Here is a 27,201-nt window from a genome sequence, read left to right as displayed (position 1 = left end):
TATGCTCGGAACTAAAAATTATCACAAATTTTTTATTATAATACATTTTTATATTACAAATATTTAAAATGATCCAACACGTGCTATACGTCTTAAATTCATTTAAAGTTAAAGAAAATGTTTTCAAAAATCTAATACAAGTTATACACTTAAAAAAACAAATACAAAATATTAAGAGACGAAAAAAGGACAGACAATGTACTGTAATTCAAATCAACATATCCATTGGAACCATTTTGTAACTAGGACCTGATACAACGTGTTATTCAGGTATCTACAGATCCAGTCACTTCCACGAATTATGTAAAATGGTGCTTCAACGTGTTTCGATGGTTTTACTGATAATATTCCATCTTTTTCAAGACAAATAATATAAGACTCTCTGTGTTGCACTCTATGAATGCCCCCGACCTAAATCCTTATTAAAAGCTGTAGGCGCATATAGTGTCTGCAGACTCCTCAAGTAAACCCAATTTCACCAAGACTTGGCACAAAGCAGCTAGGCTTAACTTAAAGGCAATCTGTAAAGTAGTTATGTAGTACTCAAACAGTAATAAGGTAAAAAGACGACACAAGACAAAAATCAAATACGTGAATTTTTAGAGTTGGAATAAAAAATAGCACAAAACACCAATCTTGGGCATCTGGTCATATTAGGATGGGACAAAGTCAAAAGTTAAAGCCAACTGCGATGGAGCACAGGTTTATTTAGGGAGCAGGTTCATCCCGGTGGAAAGTTTATCTTCTGACTTCGAAACTTTTATGTAGGAAAAGTAGTCATCGACAAGTTGTCAACAGAGGAAGCCGCAAGCTGGATCTAGAGTGGGGCTTGACAACGGGGGGTTGCTAAAGACTGAGTCTGTTTCCAGGAGTGCATCGACATCGATCAGATGCTTCTTGGCATTGGTCCTGATGAAGCCCTCTGCTTTTGGACTTTACAAGTATTTTTAAAATCAGTTGCCCTTCAGTGGGGCAAACCAGCAAGCTGAGGTTGATCAAGGAAAGGTGAGGTAGGTCTAGGAGTGAGCTTCATCTACCACTGACAAGGTAGGTATCCTTTGACGCTCAGGAAGGGGCTGGGCAGAGCCCACAGGCCATCCTACCCAAGGGAGAAAAACACAACCCCTCACCCAACTCATTTGTCCACTATCTGGCATCAAAACACATCTCACAACGGGAGATAACAGAGGTCAGGTGACGGATGGACATTGGCAGGAAAGCCTTTTGGTTTAAGGCAGGAAAATGAAACTTTCTAAAGGTTTCATTTCCTAAATAGTAATATAAAATCTGACTTGGTCATTAAGTTTGATTTTAAATTACTTTTTAAAGGAGTCCTTGATCCATCTTTCTAGAAGCTCCCAAACTAAAGTTAACACTTATTAAAAAGTGTAAACCACCTATGGGAGAGCAAGCCTTGTCAGAGTGAAAAATGATTTTGGAGGTTTTTCAGTGCCAGGACATGAAACACATTAAATATACATATCCTACTTTTCAAATATCATGTACCCTGCCCCATGAGTCTTTAAGACCTACTGTTGAATGACTTATAGGTATTAAAAGAAAATGTTTAAGCCTGGCAAAACGTTTATTTTGTCAGGTTGAAATGGCAGTTTCACACTGCACACCCAGGCTGCAATGGCAGGCCTGGAGACTTTACAGTGCAGTTTTACAGTGCTACTTTAGTGTGTGGTACAATGAGTACTGCAGCCCACTAGTAGCTCTCTGTCAGCTGCTGTCAGCATGGTGCTGGCTCTCGTCTCATGTGAGAGGGGAGAGCTCAATTTGGGTAGGAAGGGGTAAAGAAGGCAATGGTAGTAAATGGGAAGAGGTTAGGACTTTTTATTATACATTTGGCCAATTGAGAAGGATTGATGATAGGGTGGTGCGAGTGGGTTTCAGGGTACAAGGTATTTTTTCAATTTGGGTGGGGAGGTAAATATAGAGAAGAGTGGGTGGCAGAAGGTGGTATTTTGGACCTGGTCCTTTTTGGAGGTCTCCCCAGATCTTTGCCTTCTGTTTCTGAACCTGTTTATGCTGTCATTGGGTCTTAGCATTTTTCTCCGCTAACTAGTAGCAAAGTGCTTGCGCTCTCTTATTAAAAAAATAGTACAACTGGCATCTACCTCATTGGTACATTTAATTTACTTGTAAGACTCGAGTAAATGGTACTAAACATAACCAGGGCATGTAAATGAAATGCTACTAGTGGGCCTGCAGCACTTATTGTGCCACCCACTAAAGTCGTCACGCAAAACATTGCTCAGGCCTCCCACTGCATCCTCTGGTGCAGTGTAAAGCTGCCATTTTGATCAGGCAGAAAAAAAACTTGTCAGGCCTAAGCTTTCCTTTTTTAATACTTATAAGTAATGCCTAAAGCAGGCTTTAAAGGCTCATATGACAGGATACATTGTATTTAAAAAGTCGGACATGTGTACTTACGCTTTACATCTCCTGGTACAGAAAATCTCCTAAAATCATTTTTCACTGTGTTGAGGGCTATCTCCATTTATTAACATTTGGTTACTTTATTAAATGTAATAAGTGATAACTTTGCATTGGGGGCAGACAGAGAGTTGCGGTTTACATTCAAACAAATTATAATTTATAATACTCTTTAATGGCAAAGTCGGATTTTTAATTACAATTTTGTTGACCCAACCATTTGGATCTTCTGCCAGTGTCCTGGGTCACAAGATTGTGAATGGTTTTGCTGCTGGGGTTTGTTCATTGCTTCCAGACAGTAACACAAAGGGGGCCTAGGAGTGGACAGGATGTGCCATCCTGGCAGGATGAGTGGGAGCAGCTGAACCGAGCCCCACTTACACTTCAAACGATTTTGCCGCCTGCACACACAAGGGAATCGGACACCAGGTCTGCCCTGCCTTTTGTTGCCCCCCCCCACCCCCACACAATTTGAAGCCTTGACGGGGGAAGGGGAAACAAATTCCATAACCAGTTATGGGGGTAGGACAGGGAATTCTCTCACATAAAGGCTGGCATCTGAAAAGCCAAAAATCTGGGAATCATCTTTGATTCAGACCTTTCATTCAATCTCCAAATCAGCATTGTTGTTAATGGCATTACGTTACAACTCTCAGTGCTCTTTAAATTGCTCCCTGTTCTTCAAACCTTTCATTGACATTAGCTAACATGATGCCTGGTCATGGGACACATAGACTACTGTGATGTGATCTGCACAGGCCGCCCAAAGCTTTTTAATGATCATCAAAGACTTCAAAATATTGCTGCCCAGATGTGCTTGAATTTTCGAAGGTTGGACCATTTCCAACCGACAATGACAGCATTCCATTAGATACCAGTAGATTCCAGGATCATATTATCCATAAGGCATACTGAATAATAATAATCTGTTATTTATGTAACACTTTTACTTGCGAAGCATTTTTGCCCAAAACGCTCTATATGAAGAATTTTTGTATATAATTATAATCCAATCAAAACATATGCATATTTTACTGACTTTGAATGGATGAAGAGGTGCGTAGAACATACCAGGAGATAAACACAAAATCTATATTATACACAAATTTTAAAATCCCACTCTCTTTGAGCTATCTTACTATCATACTTATTCCTGCTTTAGACTATATTCCTTCCAGGAAATTATTTTCCAGAGTCTTCTGACATTTGACCATGAAGTTTCCCAAGACATTATATCACATGACCTTAACTCTGATCACATCACAGTAAATGGCATCCCTGAAGTTCCATATTAACTGCCTAAATAATATAACAACACTACACAGACGCCATGTCTATTTTAGATACTAAATATATTAGGGTGCTGACATCATCGTTGAAAGGCATGGGACAGAATACTCTCCCAAGCAATTGTGTGAAGCAAGTGAGCCAGTTCTCTTATAAGAGTGTTGCCCTGGAGAAAATGAAAAAATAAATGGGGTCAAATAGCATACGTTAAAGCACAACTGTCGCATAAATTAGATAAAAAGCCAGGGACTTCAAACCGATGCTCCTTAAATATTGAAGCCCTTTCATGGTGTGTCACGCCAATGAAACCTTACACTTCCCAAGAGTTAGCCCCATTTTTTCAAAATGATCTGTGGGTGCCCTATATTTCAAAGAATGGCTTCCATTGTGCCAGGGTCAGCATTTTGTCATGGGCGCTCTTTCAGGTCAACAATTACATACAATATACCAGAGCCATTAATGCCATCCATATTCCATGGGTGCCCCATATGCCAAACATTACCTCAGTATGTCAGGACCAGCTTTTATCATGGTTTCCCACATCTCATATGCCATGGTTGCTCTCCCACATGACAATTACCTCCAATGTGCTGGTCCCAGCATTTTGCCACAGGTGCCCAATGCAAAGAACTTCCTCAAGTATGCCAGCTCCAGCAATTTTTCACAGGTGCCTTAAATGCCAAGAATGACTTCTAGTATGCCACTACCAGAATTTTACCAGTATGCCAATAACCTCCCGCAGTACTAATTACCTCTAGTATGCCGGTACCAACATTTTTCCATTATGCCAAGAATTACCTCCAGTCTGCCAGTATTTTGCCAAAGGTGTCTGTCATGCTATGATTGCCAGCGCCAGTATTTTACCATGGGTGCCTCCATAAGATAATAATGACCTTCACTATGCTAGCGCATACAGCAGACGCACAAACATAATACCATATTCTCACTCACGCTTACTTATAGTCACTCACATTCATACTCACTTACTCGCTCTTGCTCATCACTCACTCTGACTCTCACACACTAACACTCACTTAAATTCTCTCTTACTCTGACTCGTACTTTGTCAGACTCACTTGCACTCACTCCTAATAACTTTTTTCTCACTCATTGCCCCTCTAATTCATTCTTACTCATGGTCATTCTCACACTCTCTAACACTCCCTCACACAGATTCATTCATTCTCACTCACTATCTAGCAGTCAATCTTACTTTCACTTAGAATCACTCACTCTGACTCACTGATACTAATCTCACCCACATTACCACTCACTACCTGTCAGTAGCTCTCACTTTCACTCACACACTTTCTCACACATACACACACACACACGATCTCTCTCACATAAAAACACTCTTACCCGCAAGCATGCACACAACACACATTTAAAAGACATTTTCTTTTGCTTTACTCAGCTGCCATGGAAGGTCTCATTCCAGCTAATTGTACTATATTCTAGAGAACTAACAATGAATAATATCATATTATACACTATCAGTGTAATAGGAAGTTGGCAGTAAAGGAGGAGAGTTAAGCACCAATAGATGCCTACAAGGGTGAGCTGCCACTGTGGTCCTGGCACAGAGTTTGCCCCCTCTGAGGCCAGGGGTCACAAAGGTAGTGCCAGGTGTCAAGAGGGGCAAGCCAGAGATCGCAGCCTCAAACGCCGGCAATCCTGCAATAACATCCATGGAGACTATTTATACAATTTCTGGGTAATAAAAGCATGGATGCCCAACCATTTGGGTCAGTCATAGGTAGTAGCAAACAATGTAAACAGCAGAGCTCAAAGTGTTCATATTACAATGAATAGCCACCCACATAGTTAGGATATTAACATACACATTATTTGAAAAGATCATTAGAATGGCACTGCCATAACATTACATTCCTACATTAGGGACAGAATGAACAGTAGAGGGGATATGTCGAAATATTGCAATACCAAATTATCGCCTGACATGAATATTTTGTTTGATTTAATTTGATTGATTTCATCAAATTTTTATACCCATAGGCATCAAGGTGCGGTAGTGAGGTTCACCCGACAATAATCAGTGTCAATCAATCCACAATCATAATTCTAGAAGATGCAGCCTAGATTACATAGAGCCAGGGCTTCAGTGACTCTCTAAAAGGCAGATGCTTCAGAATCATGGACAGGGATTGAGGGAGCAAATTCCAGAGTTTAGCAGTAGCGACTGAGAAGTTTCTACCCCCATCTCTTCTTCCGAATTCTAGGCATGATGACCAAGTTGCGATGGATAGAGCAAAGATTTCTACCAGGGTTGTATGGATGAAACATACCTTTCTTTATTCCTCACAGGACTCGGAAGGTAGAACACTTTATGTACAATGCAGATTGTTTTAAACATTATACACCTTCTAATGGGAAGCCAGTGAAGCTCACACAGTCCTGCAGAGGCTGACCGGTGCTAAAGAATGTTAAAAATTGCACTGCCGAGCACTTTCTGTGCCACCTGAAATTTTGCCTGGGTACTGATGTTGGAGTCCAGGTAGAGGGAGTTACAATAGTCAAGTCTGGATATCACCAAAGCAAGTGCTACCTGCTTTTGAGCTGGCAAGGGGATAAAATGAAAGATTTTCTTCAGCTTCCTTATAAGTCAGAAACTGGTTGCAACACAGCAATAGGCCTGTTCATTCAGGGAAAGTTCAGGGTCTAGGATTGCCCCAAGATTTTTTGCATTCTGGGCTGGGGTCGAGAGGGTGCCTAAGTAGCCAGGCCACCAATTACCATTCCAAATCGAAATTTGCATCCCGAAGTGACCACCTCGGTTTTCTCACTGTTAAGTTTAAGGAAATTCCTTTCCAACCAGTCTACGACCGCCAACATACATTGAGAGAAGTTATCTGCGGTAGTAGTAGAAATTCTAGGGATCAACACAATGATCTGGGTGTCACAGCATAGGATATTGCATCCATTCCATAGGCATGAATAATGGCAGCAAGAGGGGCATGTACAGATTAAAGAGTGTAGGGCTCAGAGATGAGCCCTGCGGCACCCCACAAGGCAGGGAGAACACATCTGAATGGAACGGATTTAACAGAACCGTCTGCAAGCGATCATTAACAGAGGAGGACAGTAGAGCCAATGCCTGCTCCGCAATACCCACTTCTTGAAGGCGTTCAATCAGCAGTGAAGGGGAAATTGTATCGAAGGCCACTGACAGGTCTGAAAGAACCAGAGCTGCACCTTGCCCCTCATCAACTAACCGCCTAATATGGTCCGTGGCAGAGACCAGAGCAGTTTTGGTTCCATGGTGTTTTCGGGAACCAAACTGATCTTTATCCAGCCATCCCTGCTCATCCGCAAATCCCATCAGGTGGCCATTCAGGTGTTTCTCAAGAATTTGGGCTGGTTGCGGAAGTAGCAAGATCGGACTGTAGTTTTTAAGATCTTTTCTGTCAAGGTTGTTTCTAGACAGAGCCTGCCTTTTTGTATTTCCTTGATTGCTACTTCAGAAAAGCTAATGACAGCCAGGCAAAGGCATATCACTCCAGCCCATGTTTTGGATCCTCCTGTTTGGAGCCAGAATCATCACTACATGCTGTGAGAGTCATTACCTTGTACAATTGTTGTGTCTGCACTACAGCAAGTAAACAACATTTGAATGGGCGACACTCAAACCGGTTTTAGAACCTTAGCCTGGAAAATCACTATAAAACTGGAACATGGTTCAAGGTCCAAGCTATTTCATTAACCAAGAAATGGAGTGCTCTGCAGAATACTCAAAGTATGGCTGTATGACTAGTGCTGGTATCTGCAAGACCGCCCGTCCCCAAGAGGTGAGGAGGAGGAAGCAGAGTGCCTGGCCTTGTCGGAGGAGAGACTGTCCAGAGGAGAAGTCCAGCTATGTTTCTAACCTGTGGACATACAGAAGGTGCACAACCAGTGACTACCAATACATGAAATTACACCTGTGCTCCATGAGTGGCTCATGTGACAAACTCCCTGAAGAACACCTGCAACTCAATGTGGCTGAGGGCTGCAGTGTATCCAAAGGGACTTGTGCTGCTGTTGCTCATTGAGCAACTCATCGCTGTTGCAGAGATCCTGCTCTCCTGCCCTCCCCATTGTCCGAAGGCTGCAACTGCACATGATAAATCAACACAATGATCTGGGTGTCACAGCATAGGATATTGCATCCATTCCATAGGCATGAATAATGGCAGCAAGAGGGGCATGTACAGATTAAAGAGTGTAGGGCTCAGAGATGAGCCCTGCGGCACCCCACAAGGCAGGGAGAACACATCTGAATGGAACGGATTTAACAGAACCGTCTGCAAGCGATCATTAACAGAGGAGGACAGTAGAGCCAATGCCTGCTCCGCAATACCCACTTCTTGAAGGTGTTCAATCAGCAGTGAAGGGGAAATTGTATCGAAGGCCACTGACAGGTCTGAAAGAACCAGAGCTGCACCTTGCCCCTCATCAACTAACCGCCTAATATGGTCCGTGGCAGAGACCAGAGCAGTTTTGGTTCCATGGTGTTTTCGGGAACCAAACTGATCTTTATCCAGCCATCCCTGCTCATCCGCAAATCCCATCAGGTGGCCATTCAGGTGTTTCTCAAGACTTTGGGCCGGTTGCGGAAGTAGCAAGATCGGACTGTAGTTTTTAAGATCTTTTCTGTCAAGGTTGTTTTCTGTTAACAGAGGTTTGATTACTGCCTCCTTCCAATGCCACGGATAACGGCCAGAGAGGATAGATTTGCTCATCAAGATTGTAAGAGGGCAGACAACAGTACCAGCTACCATGCGCAAAATTGATTGTCCGCATGATTCTAGGGGGAAGGATGACTTAGTTTTGGGGAGATGCTGTTCAACCATTTCAGGGGTGAGAAGTGGAAATACAGCGAGCAAATTAGACTCTCGGTTCAAGGGCCCCAAGGGACTCCACGGGTTTCAACTGCGGTGTCCCAAATGTGTTTTTCAAAAATATTGTCCCTTTTGGTGCGGAATTTTATTATTAACTACAAAGGGCCAATCTTTTAAATTTTTAGCAAAATTTTGTTTCAGTGCCCACAATGTACGTGGGCTCTAGACTTCTAACGTTTTTTTAATTCTCTGCATTTGGGAAGTCGCATCACACAATCTAGGCTATATTAAATTAGATTTTCAGCGCTCCCAGTATGGAACTGTTTGTAATGCTTAGGTATCTGAAGTTCCTGTTTTCCTATTGCATGTAGATCTTCCAAGATCCACCTTTTTAGTTTGAAAATTGTGCTACCAAATAAACTGTCCTTATGAGGCAAATTCAGTGTTATCTGTTTTTAATCAACTGTAAACGTTTTAGTCCAGTTATCACATAGGAGATATTGATTCCATTTTTCCATGTTTTACATTCTCACATGTTCAAAAGTCTTCGATACTGTCCTCTCACTGTGAATATAGCAATATCTCCCTTACTAAAAAATCCCGTGGTTTTCCCCACACTGTGGTGTTTGCACCGGAGCACAGACAGAGAGGAGTTCTTAGGTTGCTCCAAGTCCAGAGGGGTGCAGGCTGCCCTCATGTGCTGTCTGCCAGGGGAAAGAAGGGCACAGTAAGAGTCAAGGTAAGTATATTTAGGTAAGTGTAGATTTTCTATTCTTAACTCCACTTTTTCTTTCATTGAGGATATATTGGTTGTCGATATTGTAGCAGAAATACAAGTGCATGTCAATAGTACAATTGTACAATTATGGTAAAACACTAAGTGTGCCAGTGTGTAAACAGCTATGTGAACAGATCAGTGCTTCCATTAAATAATAAACAGATTCATTAGTCATATTGGGTTGTGTTGGGAATCCTAAAAATTGAGGTCCACATCATCACGTTCACATAGTGTGATCCTCTCACAGTGATCAGTGTTCTAGTTCTTTGCGGGTCTTGCTCACACCCTTAGCCACTACGGCTGGCAGCCTGCCCGACTGCACTGCGCAGGCAGTGGAGGGGGCTCTGGAAGATGGCTGCTCCTTCCCCTCTCTGACCCAAATCTCCTCTGCTTAAACACTCCTTTGAGAGAAAACTTTCCCATCCTTGTTGCAAAAATATGTTATGATGTAGAGAAGAAATCCAGTAGCTGAGGTTAGGTTATAGATGAAGGTTTTATTGATCTTAGTTGTTAAGATGCTCTTGTAGTAAGTTCTGTAGTTAGGCCCACCAGGAGCAGCTTCTCTGCTGCTCAGCTCATACTCCAATAGACACTCCACATCACAGGCGTCCTCACATTCCATTGCATCACCATGCACACCAACATTCCACACAGTACACAGCACATTTACACTGGCTCAGCAGCAAGGGCATAGAATCAGGAAAGATGCATAATACCATAAACCAGCCCAGATATAACACAATGGCTGGAAGGAGCTGACCGAAAGCTACCAACAGCTGAGGGGGAATAAAGCAAAGCACCTCTTTATATATTTGTCTGATGTTGATGACATGAGCGGTGGCAGACCAGCACATTTTTTATGTAGCCTGACCGAAAACTGTGCTGAAGGCATTTTTTAGGGTAATGGAACTTTAATGTTATCACCAATGCTCTATTTATCCATTATCTGTGGTTTGTTATTGTTTATAATACATAGTGACATTAAATTCTTACTCCCATCTGTTAAGGCTTTAAATGAATGAATGAATGAATGACAGGAATTTATAAAGTGCCCAGCTACTCCAAAAGGAGTGTCCTGGCGCTACTGATTCACACAATACTGTCAGAGATGGTTTAACTCCCCAAAAAGCAAAGTTTTCAACAGTTTTTTTTTTATTTGTCAGGTTCATAGATAGTCTAAGGGGCAGTGGGAGTTTGTTCCATGCCTATGCCCCCTGGAGGCTGAAAGATTTATCGCCCCTACGTGCCAGACGCACCACAGGGACACATGCATATGCCGCAGAGGTTAATCTAAGTGCTCTTGTCGTAGTGTACCAGCCGACATGTCTTCTGAGGTAGCTGGCCCCCTTGCCATGGAGAGCCTTAAAAAAAGTTACTATTGTATTAAAGTTCATCAGCTTCCTCACCCGGAGCCTATGAAGGGCTTTAAGATGAGGTGCCATGTGGGACCTAGGTTTTGGACGGAGAATATCCCTGGCTGCAGAGTTTTGTCCTACCTGAAGGCGTTTCAGGAGAAAATCCGGCAGGGCCAGGTAGAGGATGTTCCCGTAGTCTAGACTGGATGTGATCAGTGCCTGGATCACAATCCTAGAATCCAATGGGAGAAGCAGAAGAAACTTTCTCACCATCCGAAGTAGTCCAAAACAGGTCCCTGCCAGGACCTGACCTTGGGAACGCATAGAAAGAGCATTATCAATATAGATTCCCAGACTCCTAACTCTGGATTGAGCCACACTGGGAGGGGGAAACTTTTCTTGCCACCTTTGACTACAGGCGTGCACTGCGGGCAGGCCGAAGAAAACTGTTTCTGACTTGTCAGAGTTGCACTTAAGCTGGTTCTCTGTCGTCCGCATATGAAATTATCTTTGCACCATCGGTCTCCACCAGTGTTGCTAGGGAGGACATATACAGGTTAAAAAGCAGTGGGCTGAGGAAGGAGCCCTGAGGGACTCCCACTTGTAAGCTGGGCATGGGAGAGGAAAAAGGGGGAGTCCAAATAACCTGTTCTCTGTCCTCCAGGTAGGATGCTAGCCAGGCTAGAGCCCTATGTCCAATACCCATTTTTTCCAGTCGATCGAGGAGCCTCCTATGTGGCACCGTGTCGAACGCTGCCGACAGGCCCAACAATATGAGGATCATTCTGCCCCCCTGATCCAGCTTCTCCTTTAGATGTTCCGTCACCTCCAACAGAGCAGTTTCACTGCTATAATTAGCCCTGAAGCCTGACTGAGTGGGGTGCAGAAGATTACGATTTTCAGCAACCTCCATGATTATATTGATAAATGTGCTTCTCCAGCACTTTCGAGGAAGCAGGAAGGAGGGAAATAGGTCTGTAATTTGAGGGTATGTGAGAGTCAGCACTCGGTTTCTATAGGAGGGGCAGGATTTTCGCCTGTTTCCAGAGAGGCGGAATAATACCAGCTGCCAAAGGAGAATTCAAAACCTTATCAATGTGTTGATTTATGGTGGGAGCAAGGGCTGGTAAATGTAGACCACTTCTAAACCATGTTTTAACAAAAGCGGGGCCATGCAGAGAGATCTGATGCGTTGCTGTTGTGATCTCTTGCAGTGGTGCATACGTGTCTTTTCCAGCCAATGATTGTGAACTGGGTGAAAAGAAAGTTAACTTAGAATGATTCAGCTAGTAATCATCCCTGTAATTAAGTATTTACTCTGTGGAATGTGTCCTGCTCAGGGACCTGCTTTTATTATTCTCTTGGCCCTACCAGTGTGCACTTATGACCTCAGCCCTAATGTTTGGGGCTCTAGTGCTTTAATGTTCATGCTAAGATTTCAGCACTATAGAAATTGGTGCCAATCTTGTCAGAAAATAGTAACTGGCCATTTTTGTTTATACTTCTTTTTAACTAAGTTACGCTATACATCATTACAACACTGAGTGCAATACAAATCAAATATAATTAAAAATAGAAATATATCAACAGAACCTTGCAACATCACAGCTCATTTTATTTGTTAATCATATTTATTTTAAAGGTTTCACAGGTTCCACTTGTTCAAAGAAGAATTTGCTCCGTAAGTTCTTTTCCAATGAGTTAACGCCTTTATTTCTATCTAGCGTTCAGTGAGTTAATCACTAAAACAAATATTTGATATGAACTGTAGTTGTGTTCCAAAGTTATTTTTAGAGCACCACGTTCCATGTCACTATATTTTTAGAAAACAAAGGTTTGCAGATCATCCAGATATATACCTCCGTGAAACCCCAGCTGCAATGCCTGCGTAAATATGATTCACTGCTATAACACTGCCGGTACATGTATTGTCAGTAGTGCCTCAAAACCTGCCTTTGCTCAGAGAGCATATTGCAAGGATATTTGTTTTAACATTTTGGGCTTTCGTAAAGCGCTACATTGCACCTTACAGCCTTCTCAGTGTGCTTTTAGTGTCTACAGACCAGAACGCTGGTCAGCTGTGAGGGTATCCAAAGGTGGTACATCAGTATGTGTGGTGTGTGTGTGTAAGCGTGTAGGTGCATTTTACTGTAATCGACTGGTTACTCCTCTCTCCTTGTGTGATATGGATCAAAGAGAAAGTTTTGATGTTGCTTTATCTATGGTTTTGTGTTTTTTTTGTAGGCAGTCTGAGGCACCGGACTGACAAGAATGATAGCGTTAGTGTATAAAAACATCGACATGGCTCAGTTTAGGAACAAAGAAAGCACTGTATGTATTCTAGACACATCCCTCCCTCCCTCTATTCCTGTTGGTTAGAACTGACCACCTTTGCGTGGTATTCCCCCAGACTTTTTGCCTTCACTACCCTGTTTTGCCGAACCCCCTTTTGCTGGCATTACAATGCTGGGCATTCTACCCCTGGTAACCAAGGGCAAAGTGCTTGTCCTCTCATTTAAACATGGTAAAATTGTCCTACCCATGATTGGCGCATTTAATTTACTTATAAATCCCCAGTATGTGGCACTATTCGTAACCAGGGCTATTAAAGGAAATGCTACCAGTGGTCTCCTGCACTCATTGTGTCATCCGCTAATGTAGCACTGTATAACATGTCTCAGGCCAGCCATTGCAGGTTGTAGTGCATTTTTAAACTGCCATTACAACCCAGAAAAAAACACCTTTTTCCAGGCCTAAAGGTTCCTTTTTGATACTTATAAGTTACCTTAGGGTTGGTTCTAAAGGCTCACAGGGCAATACGACAAGTATACTTAAGTTTTACATGCCCTAGCAGTGAAACCCCCCCCAAAGTCATTTTTCACTGTAGCAAGGTTAGCTCTTCCATAGAATGGCAGTGGGTTACCATAGTACATTTAATAAGTGATAATATCAGTTCAGGAGCCGATAGAGATATACTTCGTCCACTCATTTGAATTGTAACTTAAAATACTCTTTAATTCTAAAGTTTATTTTTAAATTATTAGTCTGAAAATACCACATTTAAAAAGCGTGGCATTTTTCTGCCCAAGTCAAATATTTCTTTCTGCTCGTGTCCAGGGTCACATGACTGCTACTGACTCACCTCGGTGTGGTGCCTATTCGTTCCAGGCAGGGGACACAATGGCCATGGGTGTGGAGAAGGGTGTGCCTCTCCTCAGCAGGATGGCCAGGGGGTGTACTCAGCCCTTTCTGAGATTCAAAGAGTAGCCCGAGGGCTGTGCCCAACCTCTTTCTGTCTTCTGAACCTGCCAGCCCAGTCATTGATAAAATGTACTCACAACTGGGCCTGCATGCCCCTTGTCTCCTAGGACATTTTGGAGCCACACCCAAGAAAGATGGGTCCAGAACCAGTTTAAAGTTAGACAAAGGGGGTGAACCCCGCACACAGGCTGGCACTGACTATAAAAGTGCAGTCTCAAAACCTCTCATCAGGACACTCTTGGGCCTGTATGAGACTCATAAAAAGAACTGTTCTGTTGTCTGAAGCCAGAAGGAAGACTGGACCTGCTTGCCTTTAAGCCAATATCCCAGCTGTGACTCCAAGGGTCAGTTGGTTGTCCTCCTATTTGAGCTGCAGGGACACAACAAGCTTCCAGAGGCCTTCCCTGCAACTGCCCAGCTGACGAGCATCAAATGGACCTATCTGGACTCTGCTGCTGCCCTCTGCTGGAGTAAGTCCTCACCCTCAAGAGGTGCTCTTGTACCCTTGGCTCGTGTCAGAGTATACTCCTTCAACCTACAAACAGCAAGAACTGGATACCAGATAAAAACCCAGAAGTTTTGGGCGGTTTGTGTCGGGGAAAAAAACCCATCCCTGGTCTCCTCACGAATGCGAGCAGACTTCACTGAGGCCGACATGGGACCTGCATCTGTCTACTGGTGCGACTTCCCCAGCTACAGTCTCCAGATCTCACCCACACTGTGTTCTTCGCATCAGCAACAATTGTCCCGCATTTGCCGCCAACACGAAGCTACGACCTGCATTTCACGCCAACAACAAAACCCTTGTGGTCAAACATTAACTGAAAATCCGTTCTTCTCACCACAAAAAATCTCCTCGAGGTTCCCTGCCAATGTGAGGTTCTGACAGAAGCTCCTTGCATAGAACTAGACTAAGTTAGAAGGTAAACTTTCCACCGGGATGAACTTGATCTCCGTATCTGACCTGCATTACATCATGGTCCGCTTGAACTTTTGACTTTGACCTGGTCCAGTGCGACCAGATAACCGTGATTGGCTGTTTGTGCTGCTTTATTTATTATATTTGTTTTCTTTTTTTCTAAATTACTTTGGGATTTTTCTTGTGTTATGTTTTCGCTTCACTGCTGTTTGAGTGCTGCATAAATATTTTACACATTGCCTCTAAATTAAGCTTGGTTGTTTTTTTTACCAAACTGCCAAGGGGTTGAGCATGGGTTGTTTTTGTGTTTCACCCTGACAAGAACTGTGTTTATTACTTGAGTGGGGCACACAACCCTCTGAATTATAAACCCAATTCTTTACACTGACTATAAAGGAGGGTAATAGTGGCAGAGTAAATGTGTAATATGGGTCTATATTGCCATCAAGGGGGTCTAGTGACATTTATGTTATGTATTATAATTTCTAAAGCGCACGGATACCCCCAAAGGTGCCTCCCAGCACTAGTGACAGGTGAGATATGTCAGCAGGGAGACAGAGAACAGCAGTCTAGCTGGAAAATAGCCTGGATTGCAGCTGTTTCCAGAATTGTAAGTGACCCTAATGTTAGGTGGCATAGAGCTCCATAGGATCGGAGCTAAGAGACGAAATGAACAGTCTCCCATTCTGGCCTTACTGTAGCGGGGGACATAGGCCAAGTTTAATTCAGCAGAGCGGAGTGCTCTGGAGGGCGTGTAGAAATACATCAGAGTTGACAGGCTGGGGGCTCCTTGCTTGTATAGAATTTTGTGAGAGGTACATTGGCCTTAAATTTGGTACACTTTTCAATAGGTAACCGTTGGAGCTTGACAAGAAGATGGGAGACAGAACTAAACTTGGGGAGGAAAAAAGAAATCTTGCAGCAGCGTTTTGAAAGACCTGCATACGATTCAGAACAGATTTTTTTAGTCTCAGATAGAAGATGTTGCAGTAATCAAGTTGCGAGATAACCAAGTATTGCATAATCAGTTGGCGAAATGGGCTTAAGGTTTATGAAAATGCCAAAACAGTGACCGGCTAACGCTTTGACTTGTGTTTCGAAGGATAGAGAATTATCCATATATATCCCATTTTTTAAATAGAATCTCTTTGCTGTCTGGATTACCTGTAAATGTGGGGAGAGTGGATTCCAGGGGTGGGGAGAGTGGATTCCAGGGATGACTCAAATGACTCCTTTGTTACCTTTTGTTAGTTTCTCTTCTTTTCTGGAGCGGATTTAATTTCAAGATGCTTGCATGGGCCGTGAAATGAAAACAGAAAAAATTGGTCCGTCCGCACTAGACGACTAGAGGCGTCGGCTTGAAGACGTGAGATATTGGAAAAAATTAAGTCCAATTTGTGGCCAGCTATATGAGTGGAGGCGCTAACTAATTGTGTCAAGTTATGGCCCGCCAAGCTCTGGATCAAATGCAAGGCTTGGGAGCAGTCTGGCGCATCCGCATGCGTGTTAAAATCTCCCAGGACTGTGAAGTTGACACATTGTAATGATTTGGCCAATGCCATCTCATAGCTAGGGGAGACCGCTATCAGGGCAGTACAGTGGCATGTGAAGGAGACGGTGGAGGTAAGCTTAATGCAGAATATTCCCGATTTGACCCAGTACTGAGGACGAGACCTCAAAAGTATCCCTGAAAATAATGGCTAGGCCACCCCCTATCTTGTCTACTCCCTGGTTAGCACATATGTTTCAATAGCCCGGGCAAATGGCCGGGGCAAGGTCAGGATTTGACCCTTCCTTTAATCGCATCAGGTGACCAAAAGGGTAACAAATGTGGACACATAGAACTCAAATATTTGTCAAAAAGGAAACAGCACTTTAAAGGAACATCAACAAAGGAATATTGTGGCGGTACATTTACAAGAAGTAAATCCTACTCAAATGTACTCTATAATAATAATAATAAGCAGGAATTACGTTCATGACCTGGCCATCACACCAAAAGTAGCACACCAAAACATTTTGTAGATTGAGTGGCTAGGCATCCGTGTTATTCAAAATATGCATAGAAAAATGCTAATTTCTACATTAAAAATGTTATTGGGCTGTATGCTGGCCCTTAGAGCCTCTGGGCGTTTAGAGGCAGGATAAAGATCAAAGACTTGTAGTAAAAAATTATTCTCATCCAATATTGCAGGCCATGGCTTCTGCATCATATAAAGCCAATATCAGGTTGGGAGAAAACAGTCGATTTCTCATAGGGGCCCACTTTTGGGCAAACAGCTGCATCAAAAAAGGAGGCACTGAGCATTCCTGGGAATGATTTCAGAGCAAGAGGATATAGGTGATAGGCCAACTAATAACATAGGGTAGGATAAAGATGTTTGCAGAAGTCGAGGCTTAATTTCACCTACCGACATCCCTCTTCTAGGACCTTCATAGACTTCACAGCTGCCTTTGTGGAAAATGTACACCCTCTCTCATAGTATTGCCACAATCCGCCATACTTAAGTATCTTTGCACATGGAGGACATTTAAAGGTGCAGTGTCAGGCATTTACTCACACAGCACATTCTCAGCCACCACATTTGGTCAGTTGAAAGCATAGTGGACCCATTGATTGTGAGTTGAATATACAGAAGAAGAAAGGGCAGAGGTACTGGCTGTACATGATAAATCACTCAGGGAGACTGATACCGAGCTACTATAAAATACTACATAGGTCGCATTGGTCTTTCCATCGACTCAAAGACGGGCATACTGCCGGGAGCAGTGTGCTAGAGGTGCATCTCTCTTGACAGTGACATAGTACATTCACTATGGGAATGCCCACCTCTAAGACACTACTGGGGGGAGATAAGGAACATTATGAAGGAATCCCTAGGGGCCAGAGGATGACTAAGGATCCAATCAGTGCTCCTGCATGTCTAAAATGACTATCCAGAGGACCACCCCACTGCACTACATGGGTTGCTAATTTCCAAACTCTGCATTCTTAGGCAACAAAGGACAAAATCCACTCCTGATATAGAGTCCACAATGGCAACTTAAGAGCAGGTGATTTACCACATAAAAGCTCAGATAGACACGTTTGACACAGTACGAGGTAGGTTTCTACACACTCCGGAAGTACAGTTGGGATCTGTGTTCAATCCGTACTATTACTGTTCTCTCTACCTCCCTAAGCGTCTATCAAGGGTACACATGAACAATGGGCCAAAACACTGTAGGTAGTCGTGCAAGAAATGAGAGACCATAAGAATACCTGCACTACCCTGTAAAGGACAGGACGAGATGAAGAAATAACTCAGTTGTATCAACCGTACAATAATGTTGCTCAATGATGAGGTCTGATCAGCACTGCAATACCGGTCAATGGGAAGAAGAACCCATGCAGAAGTGCAGAGCCGGAACTTGATTGACTTGGTTTTTGTGAGATTTTGTTATGGTCTTAGGGATGTGAGTGGGTACAGAGGTGGAGGAAACCACTGAAATTAAGTTCCTTATTTTATTACTTCTCATGTACACGGAATGATGTGTATTACTATATGTGATACTAAAATAAAGAATTGTTAAAAAAAAATGATTCTCAACCTAGCCTGGGCTCCAATGTTTACAGAGTTTTCCCTCAGTGCCTGAAGATTCTTCCTTTTAGAGATAGCCACCAGACAAAAGGTCATTCTTCTATGGTTTGTGCACCACTCACACAAAGTCCACAATCCAAAGTACTCATTTCCCTCACCTGCAGTCTTCAGTATGTGAAAGAGGGCTGAGGCCCCCGATGCCCCCTCTTAAACTGATGGTTGGTGGAGAGGGTCTAATCTAGGGGTGGGCGCAACTTGCATAATTCCATGTAGCGTAATAATGTGGAATTAGTTATAAATTCTGTGGAATTACACATGAAGAGTAATTCTGCACAAAGCACTATTTTCTTAGTACAAAAATTCCCCTTTGCATCCAAAATGGATGTGAGGATGCATTTTGCGCTAAGAAATAGCACTAAATGTAACAGTACACGAAATAGCAGTGCAAGCTGTTGCCCATGCCTGCTAAATGTGCTCTTGGGGTGGGATTTTCCTCAGCTTAATTCCACCATTTATCACTAGTTTCTTAGAGAAAAATACACCGTTGATTCCAAAATGGATGCAAGGATGCGTACTTCAAAACAACATGAACAGCAGTGACAGCAGCTGCTCACGCTCGCTAAATGTGTTGTTTCTCTGCTAATTTCCCTTCGAAGTTACTCTATATTGCGCAAGTGGGCGTAATCACGTAATTATCAGCAACTGTGCATCAAATGGTATTGCGGAATTACCAAAATTACTCTGATTCCTCCGGCGTAATTAAATTTACTCCAAGACATAGCCTTACCCTGCTGCAAGCACAGGGGATATAGGAGAGATCCAATTCTGCCTCTGAACCCCGTTTACGATTCAGTGTCGCTCATGAACACCACAGACCTCTGTGAATGCTAACCTCTCGCATCCAGTGAAGCACTGCGTCAAAGAAGTACACTACTGCAACCACCATCTTGGATTCCCAATTTAGACAGGGGAACAGAGCTTTAAATGGTCAGTTCCCAAAGACCGAAACACTTAAAACACCCCACTAGGGTTCATCTGAGCCAGTGCAACGTCATCTCCAACAGGAGGCATTGGGAGCCGAATGTATGAGCAGCATGAACCCAGAGAGGAAGCATCTACTCTGCATCTCCCATCGTCATGCCCCTCCAGTGCCTTTTCTACTGAAAATCTAAACATAATATCACTTTAACCGTACTTATTTAGTGGCTTTCGGTGCTTTTATTTAAAATACAATGCTTATGACGTTAAAGTAAACTTAACCATAACATACCTCTAACAAATTTTTTTCAGTGAATACCTACGTATATACACGCATACAAAAAACATATATTTCTATCTACATATATAAGGGGCGCGTGGTGTTGCACTATTTTAATTTTTTATAGTGCTGTAAAAGACCGCTTACAGTTGCCCAACTCAATAGTATCATAAGAGACGGCTGAGATTTAAACCTCCGCCCTAAAGGTTTCACACACAATTCTTTTTCGAGTACTTAAATCACTGGTTTATCTAAATGACACCACACTGTAGCTTAAGCTTTTTGTGGCGTAACTTGCTGAAGATATGCTGCTAGTTACATATTAACTGCCATTTTAATTCAACACCTACTAGAGTTTTAGTAATCTTCAATTCTTAATTTGAACTGGTGGTTGGCGGTGGGGGCCACCGGCACTTATTTATGGGGACCAGAACTTTTTGATACCACGTCAGACTTCACCGAGAGCAAGAGAGGGAAAAACACACAAAGACGTGGAAGACAAAGATAGCAAAAACTGTTACAAAAGGAGAAAATAGGAACCTGTAAGAGCGAGATAAAGAGGCAGAGAGAGCAAAACAGAGCATATAAGGTGGATTCAAAGATAGGGAGCCTTGGTATTCAGCTGTTGGCATTTAATAGCATTAGCTGCAGGCTTCTGACCAGAGCTTTGGCCACCGGTATTCATTCATTTACAAATTAAGCACTGGAATATCATTTTGACAGTTTTCTTAATGACTACCTACATTTTGATTTAACTTTCTTTTCAACACTGTAAGTATCAAGGGAGGGGTGAAACTACTAAACAGGCAACCACAGCCAATGATTGATTGTCAGTCAAATGGAAGCAAAGTTGATCAATCTGAAATATAATGAACATACCAGCATTCAATTACGTGTGTTCTCTTACCTGAAATATCTTTTGAGATGGCCAACAATGGTTAAATGGTCTCTATCCATCTTCGGATAATCTTCATTAAATGTGTTTACAGAATAAATGGGTCTTGACACCTGATATTGGTTTCCTTGGCGGTCGGCCATTGTTTCAAGTAATGTAGTTCAAGGCAGACACTTCCTTAGCAGGTCTGTTACTTTCTTGTTGATTTTCCCTTTTTTCTTCATCCAGAGGATTATCTGCAAGTCAATTGCAAACAAATGATTGTGTACTTCCAGCCACTGACCTCTCTAAGTAGTGCCACTGTGATCTCCACATTTACAGTTGTGCCACCATGGGCTGATCACACTGCATGTTGCAAAATCTTTCAGACGGACTGTAAATTCATGACTGCAAGATTAATGCTAGCACCCTAACCACTAAACCACAACTCATTTACTGACTGTAATGCACTTTACACAACCTGTAATACAGGCATAAGACTATAACGTTTGTGTCACAATCTGGTATAGGGGCAAGCAACAAAGGATGTCCCCTCTTGTTTCAGAAATATGAATTTTTGCTTAATCAGCAGATACATGCAGTAAGTTTATGTGTTAAGTGCGTTCACATGGAAATATGCACTCCAATCACATTGCACGTGATACTTTTGGTAAAATACAATAAAAATATTGACTATACTTCATCCTGTTTTGGTTAACATTGACAAGTTCCTTTTCTCCCCTTATTAGCTCGATCATCACTCACTGGAACAAAACCATCACTGAGTCACTACAATAAAACCCTGAGGGACCAATCCACAAAACATCCATTAGTAGCTGGAGAGTACACCTGAAGTACTACTTCATGTACACATAAACTGCAAGTTGGCCCCATACATTGAAGTATAAATGAGTATAAAACATGAATTTTGTGTGTACAAAAGATTAATGATGAAAAAAGGAAGCCACCAAAAATGAAACAATAATTTAGGGTTAGATCAAAGACTATGGGGCCAATTCACAAAGGCGTTTATGTGTGTAGTGGTAACACAAGAGTACTAGTTCACACGCTCATATTTCGTAAACTGGTTACAAAATCTCTGTCGAAAGGCCCTCATGCATTGTAGTAAAACACTCACTCAGTTACTGCAGTGAAATTATCAATTTCTGTAGTAAAATCTCTACTTGGTCACTTCATTAAAATCCCCACTCAACTGCTGTAGTAAAATCCTCTTTCAATCTCTGTACTACATTTTTTACACAGTGAATAAAACCATCAATCACTGTAGTAAACCCTGTTACTCATTGTACTGAAATGCTCACTTAGGGCCAGATGTACAAAGTATTTTTCTGGTTGTAAATGGCCACATTTGTAGAACTGAGTCGTTTGCAACCGGAAAAATGCTTTTTCAAATGTACAAAAGGCTATTCGGCAACTTGTTACTGAATCATGTTTTGCATTTGTGATTTGGTTTTTGGAAGGGGCGTGTTTACGGAGTCCCTTCCAAATACCGAATCGGTATGGTATGTATTACGGTTTTGCAACCAAATTCCGGTCGCAAAACAGTAATACTTTACCACGAGTTTAAAACAGGTGGTAAGCTCTCCGCAAATGGGAAGGAGTCCCAAGGGACCCCTTCCCATTTGAGAATGTATATAAAAATATTTTTTAAGAGTATGCAGTGGTCCGACCACTGCCTGCTCTTAAAAAAATGAAACTGCAAAGTTACATTTTTTCTTTTTAAATGCATCCCGTTTACCGTAACAAAAATGGGCTGCAATAAAAAAAAGAAAAAAAAAAAAAGATTGCTTTATCAAAAAGCAATCAGAGACATGGTGTTCTGCTGACCTTAGCAGGCCATCATCCTTGTGCTGAATGCGATTCCTAATGGGTCGCAATTTCAGCCCTACCTCATTAATATGCCTGAGGTAGGTCTACTTGTGACCCATTAGGAATCGCTAATGTAACTCAAGAGTTTCATATATTAGGAATACCGAGGTTTAAATTGCGATTCTCTCTGATCGCAATTAGGAAATTGGTATTCCTAATGTTAGTACATCTGGCCTCATCTCTGTACACAAACCTTCTCTCAGTGTAGTAATACAGTTACTGTGGAAAACCAGCATTCATTTTGGAAAATAACAATCAGGCAAACTAGAATAACCATCATTCATAGTTGTAAAATGTCACTCCAAATACTTTTGTGAAATGCTCATTTAAAATCTGCAGGAAAATCATCGTAAATAACTGTAGTAAAGTCCCAGCTAGATCACTGTAGATAAACCACGCTTACCGTAATAAAAACAACACTTGGTAATTGCATTAAAGTCACCCCTCCAATGCTTTAAAGCAACTGATTCTCTGTAATAAAACCATCACCGCACCGTTACTCCAGAAAATCTTGGCTCGCTCAGCAAACACTATGGCAAACACTCACTCACCGCTGAAAACGCCCTCACTCCATATGTCGGTTTCACAGTATGCACTAAATGAGAACATATTCTTTTCATTAATTATGCATCATAACTCTCTTCCACCTGCCCTCCCTTCTTTGATAACTAACAAAATGTCCATCTCAATTCTTTGACTATTGCCTCGGATGTAAAGAATATGTAGAGGAATCCAACCCACCTCTGTAGTCCAGGGAGCTGCCAGATGTTTCGGCGTGGAAAGGAGCCTGGGGCGAATCTGGAAGCAGCTTAAGAAAGGATTACTATTTGTTCCCCTCCTTGAGTCTACTCTTTATGTTATCAGCAATAATGATTAACCAAAGATAACTTATGCACGGGCTGCGGTGCACATCAAGATTTCACGTGCGACTTTGCCCAACGAGGGCCACTATCGACATGGCTGATAACAGAATCTTCTGCCAGAGTTTCGCAAGATCCGCTGCTTCCGTGAGATGCCGCGCACCATTTTCTAAAGGGTAGATTGTTGAACATTAAGTGATCCATAGAACATAGAACTCAAATCAAGGCTCTATGAGCAGTCCATAATCAAACAGTTTATCAGCATACAAGAGATTTTGGATAAAAGGTGAGGTAGGGAGGTGGAAAGTAGGATAATGGCGCTCCCTTACATGTACCCAGGGTTCCCTACATACTGCAACTTCTCAATTTGTGTCTTAAACTTCCTCCTGGACTGTTATGAGTAATCCCCAGTCCAGACGTCATCGAATGTTTTACTTATTAGACTCACTGTATTTACCTTGTCTTGAATGTTTCATTATTTCATCATTCATTCATTGCATTGCAGGTCAGGGGCCAATCAGTCTTTCTTAGTGGAGGACTTTCAGCCACAAATTAAGAGACGCAGATTAGAGGTTGCCAAAGGTAGTAGCTGCTACTTCCGGCTTGTCCTATATTGGGCAAGCCCACCATCATTTGTGGGTGGGCGTCATTAGTCGCTCCACAGTGGAGGGGTGGGGGCCCGAGGAAGTGGGGATGACTGGAAGTGGTCATGGGGACTAGAGAAGGGGGCAGAGAAAAGCCCCCTTTAAGGGTAGTTTGGCACCCGGTGGCCGCCTCTTTGTCCCGATTGAGAAACACAGAGGTCGCTGGATGAATTTTGCCACACACCCACCGTGACTTGACTATGCTACAGCCCATTGTACCACAATAATGGCACTGATTATTACGGGCACTAGGTTGCCCCGTTGGCTGCCTCCTTTCGTAGAAGCCTTTCAAGGGTGAGGCTGGTTGGAAGGGAGGGCTGACTTGCTGGTGGCCCTACATTTCTAGCTCTACCTTGGGTACCCCAGAGATCAAAGGGAGGACGTGGCCAAGAGTCAAGGGATGCCCTGGCAAAGACCAATGTGCTATGCGGTCTCTGGAATTTTCAGAGATGTTTGATGTCATTTTATCTCACCGGGTGTGTTTGTATGCTGCTGCTCCCAAATGAAGATGTAAATAGGATATGTGCTATTTCTTGTTCATGTTTGCGGTGTATTTTACATTATTTGCTGTGTAATGTTATAGGTTGCAGCGATTGTTATATCACCTTGTTTCATGTGAAGTAAACTTGCTATGTCCTAACCCAAGAACTCGAGTCTGTTGCCTTTGTGGGGAAAGAGAGGATCGTGTAGTATGTAAGGTTGGTTAACCCCACCCCCATTGCATGGGTGAGCGCACAATACCCCAGACAATGTGCATGCTTCATCCTGTCTGAGGCGTCATGAAGACAGTACAGGAACAGGAAGTAAACAGTCCTCCAAGAGCCCTGTATTCTTTTTTCATTTGCAACTCTGAGCCCTTCTCTCAGTGCTCCAGGTGCAAATAGGAGGTTGTTGTGAGTCAAAGATTTTGACAAGCCATCAGAACTGAAATTGCATTGAAGCTCAAAGGGTGCGCGTTTTCCCTTCTCCTACCCCAAGCCATGGGCCACTGTCCATGGAAGTGACCTTAACCATACTGATTTATAGAGAGCTTAGATGTACTTAATGGCTTTTGAGAAGAAGTCAAAAAAATGCCATGCTTAGAAATTAAGAACTCGATACCACTTTCATCTTTCTGCTTTTTTACAGTCCTTACTATAGTGGGTGAATCTTCACCCTGCAGACAGACACTTATCCAGTCAAGTCAAGTCAAGAATACTTTATTCGGTTTTAAAGACAAAAACCATGAAAGTTACAGCAGTAAATTTCAGTAATACATAATACACATAGAATATAAAAAGGAGAAGGGTCAAAATTTAAAACATATTAAAGACCCAATGTTTTCCTGAGTTTAAAAACAGTTTTAAAAAAACTTAGGACTGCGGTAATGGTAAGAAGAGTATCCATTCTCTGTAATTCTAAAAAGGCAAGGCGATAGTTATTGATTTTCCATTCTTTAAGAAGTGGAGTAATATATGACCTACGAGGTGTAGTATACAATTTGCAAAAGAATAAAATGTGAATATCTGACTGAGATGAAGAATCATCACACAAGCATGGAGGTAGATTTGACGACCACGAATTCATAACTGGGAGAGACAAAAGTCTAAAAACAATAGACAATCTAAAACGGGTCAAGATAAAACGGTCATAATTTGATATCGACAATGATAAATATGGCTGTACTTTAATACCAGAGAGCAGAGGAAAATGTAGAGATACAGTCTTTTTCTTCATTTCCTCCACCCTTCTAATTTCCATGAGGTATTCCAGGGATAACCTAAACAAAGATTTCCTAGAAACCTGGTCCATTGAGAGTGGCTCTTCGAAATATTGTGGGCAACCAATTTTACCAAGAAATGTTCTAACATAAGTTAGCCATTCTACACAACCCACATTTTCCAATTTAAGGACGTCCTGCAGGATGGCCCGATTCATGGTGCACTCATTAGTTGTCCAGATCCTATGCCATAAGAGAACTGGCTGGATTCTAATCGAATCGGATATATATGTTAGACCAAGTTCAATGTGGCAAATATAGGTCGCGACACACTGAGGTACTGCCAGGACATATCTCAAAAATCTGTTTTCCACTTTCTGGATCGAATCAATGTTAAAATAGCCCCAAAGACCTGAGCCATACATAGCAACCGATATACATGTGGCATTATAAATTGTTAAAATTTCTTTAATCGGTTTCTTTCCCAGTTTTTTAATAAAATTCTTTAAGGCCATAATAGTTTTTTGGAACAAAAAAGTTCTGGCCTTAACTGCATGGGACCACACCCCGTTTTCGTGGAACAGAACGCCAAGATAGGGGAAGGTAGAAGTAGATTCCAAACAAACTCCATTCAAGAACATTCTTTTAATATGTTTGCCAGTTTTTTTGCCACAGTTCATTGTGAAGGTTTTACTACAATTAACCCTTAAGTCTAGATTGGACATAAAAGATTCAAAGGATTGTATCAAAGATTGTAGCGCCATGGGGGTGCGAGCCATTAAAACTGCGTCATCCGCATATAGGAGCGCGGGGACGAACCTTCCCCCAATCCTAGGCATGTCCACACACTCCCGCAAGAGGTGGCGCTCAAGACCATTAATATACACCAGGAATAAGAAGGGGGCCAGGACGCATCCCTGACGCACGCCCCGGCCCACCCGAAAGCTCCTGGTACATTGGCCCCCACTGCCAAAGCGAACCGTAGCATTAGCACCTGAATAAAGATCCTTCAAGAAGCACACGATTGAATCCTCCACATCTATCTCTTTTAAAATTGCCCATAATTTAGCATGTGAAACACAATCAAACGCTGACGAAAGGTCAACGAACGTAAAGTACAGGCACTCACCCTTTATGCTAAGATATTTTGATTGTATTAACATCAGATTTAGGCACTGTTCAATGGTGCCAATACCCTTTTGGAAACCGTATTGTAGGTCACTCATTATGTCATTTTCTACTGCCCAGCTATGTAGTCTAGCCAAGATAATTCTCCCCAGGATTTTAACAGATGAGTCCAATAAGGAGATTGGTCTGTAACAGGCACAACATTGTCTGTCTCCCTTTTTGTAAATGGGTACAATCACCGAAGTGAACCAGGACGGGTTTAGGCCCCTAGCCAGTGCTGCATTAAATAATTGCACCAGCATGGGACCCCAAAGCTCAGCATTTCCTTTATACAAATCAGCAGGGATCCCATCGGGCCCTGCAGCTTTGCCGCCCTTCATTGCA

At 42.4% G+C, this 27,201-nt stretch overlaps 1 protein-coding gene across 1 annotated transcript in view; it reads right to left on the bottom strand.

Moving 5' to 3' along the window:
• LOC146856095 (chloride anion exchanger-like) overlaps positions 1-23,310 on the bottom strand; it is a 503,531-nt gene extending 480,221 nt beyond the window's left edge. Inside the window, exons 1-2 of the mRNA XM_085654115.1 lie at positions 23,228-23,310; positions 20,630-20,853 (exon numbers count right to left, since the gene is read on the bottom strand). Of these exons, the coding sequence (XP_085510241.1) occupies positions 20,630-20,760 (131 nt within the window). The 5' untranslated portion in view covers positions 20,761-20,853; positions 23,228-23,310. The remainder of the gene's footprint in view (positions 1-20,629; positions 20,854-23,227) is intronic.
• Between the last annotated feature and the right edge of the window lie 3,891 nt (positions 23,311-27,201).

This window comes from Triturus cristatus, chromosome 4_1 (assembly GCF_964204655.1).
Source record: "Triturus cristatus chromosome 4_1, aTriCri1.1, whole genome shotgun sequence".
In the NCBI taxonomy this organism is placed as follows: Eukaryota; Metazoa; Chordata; class Amphibia; order Caudata; family Salamandridae; genus Triturus; species Triturus cristatus.
This window is presented reverse-complemented; position numbering and strand designations above follow the sequence as displayed.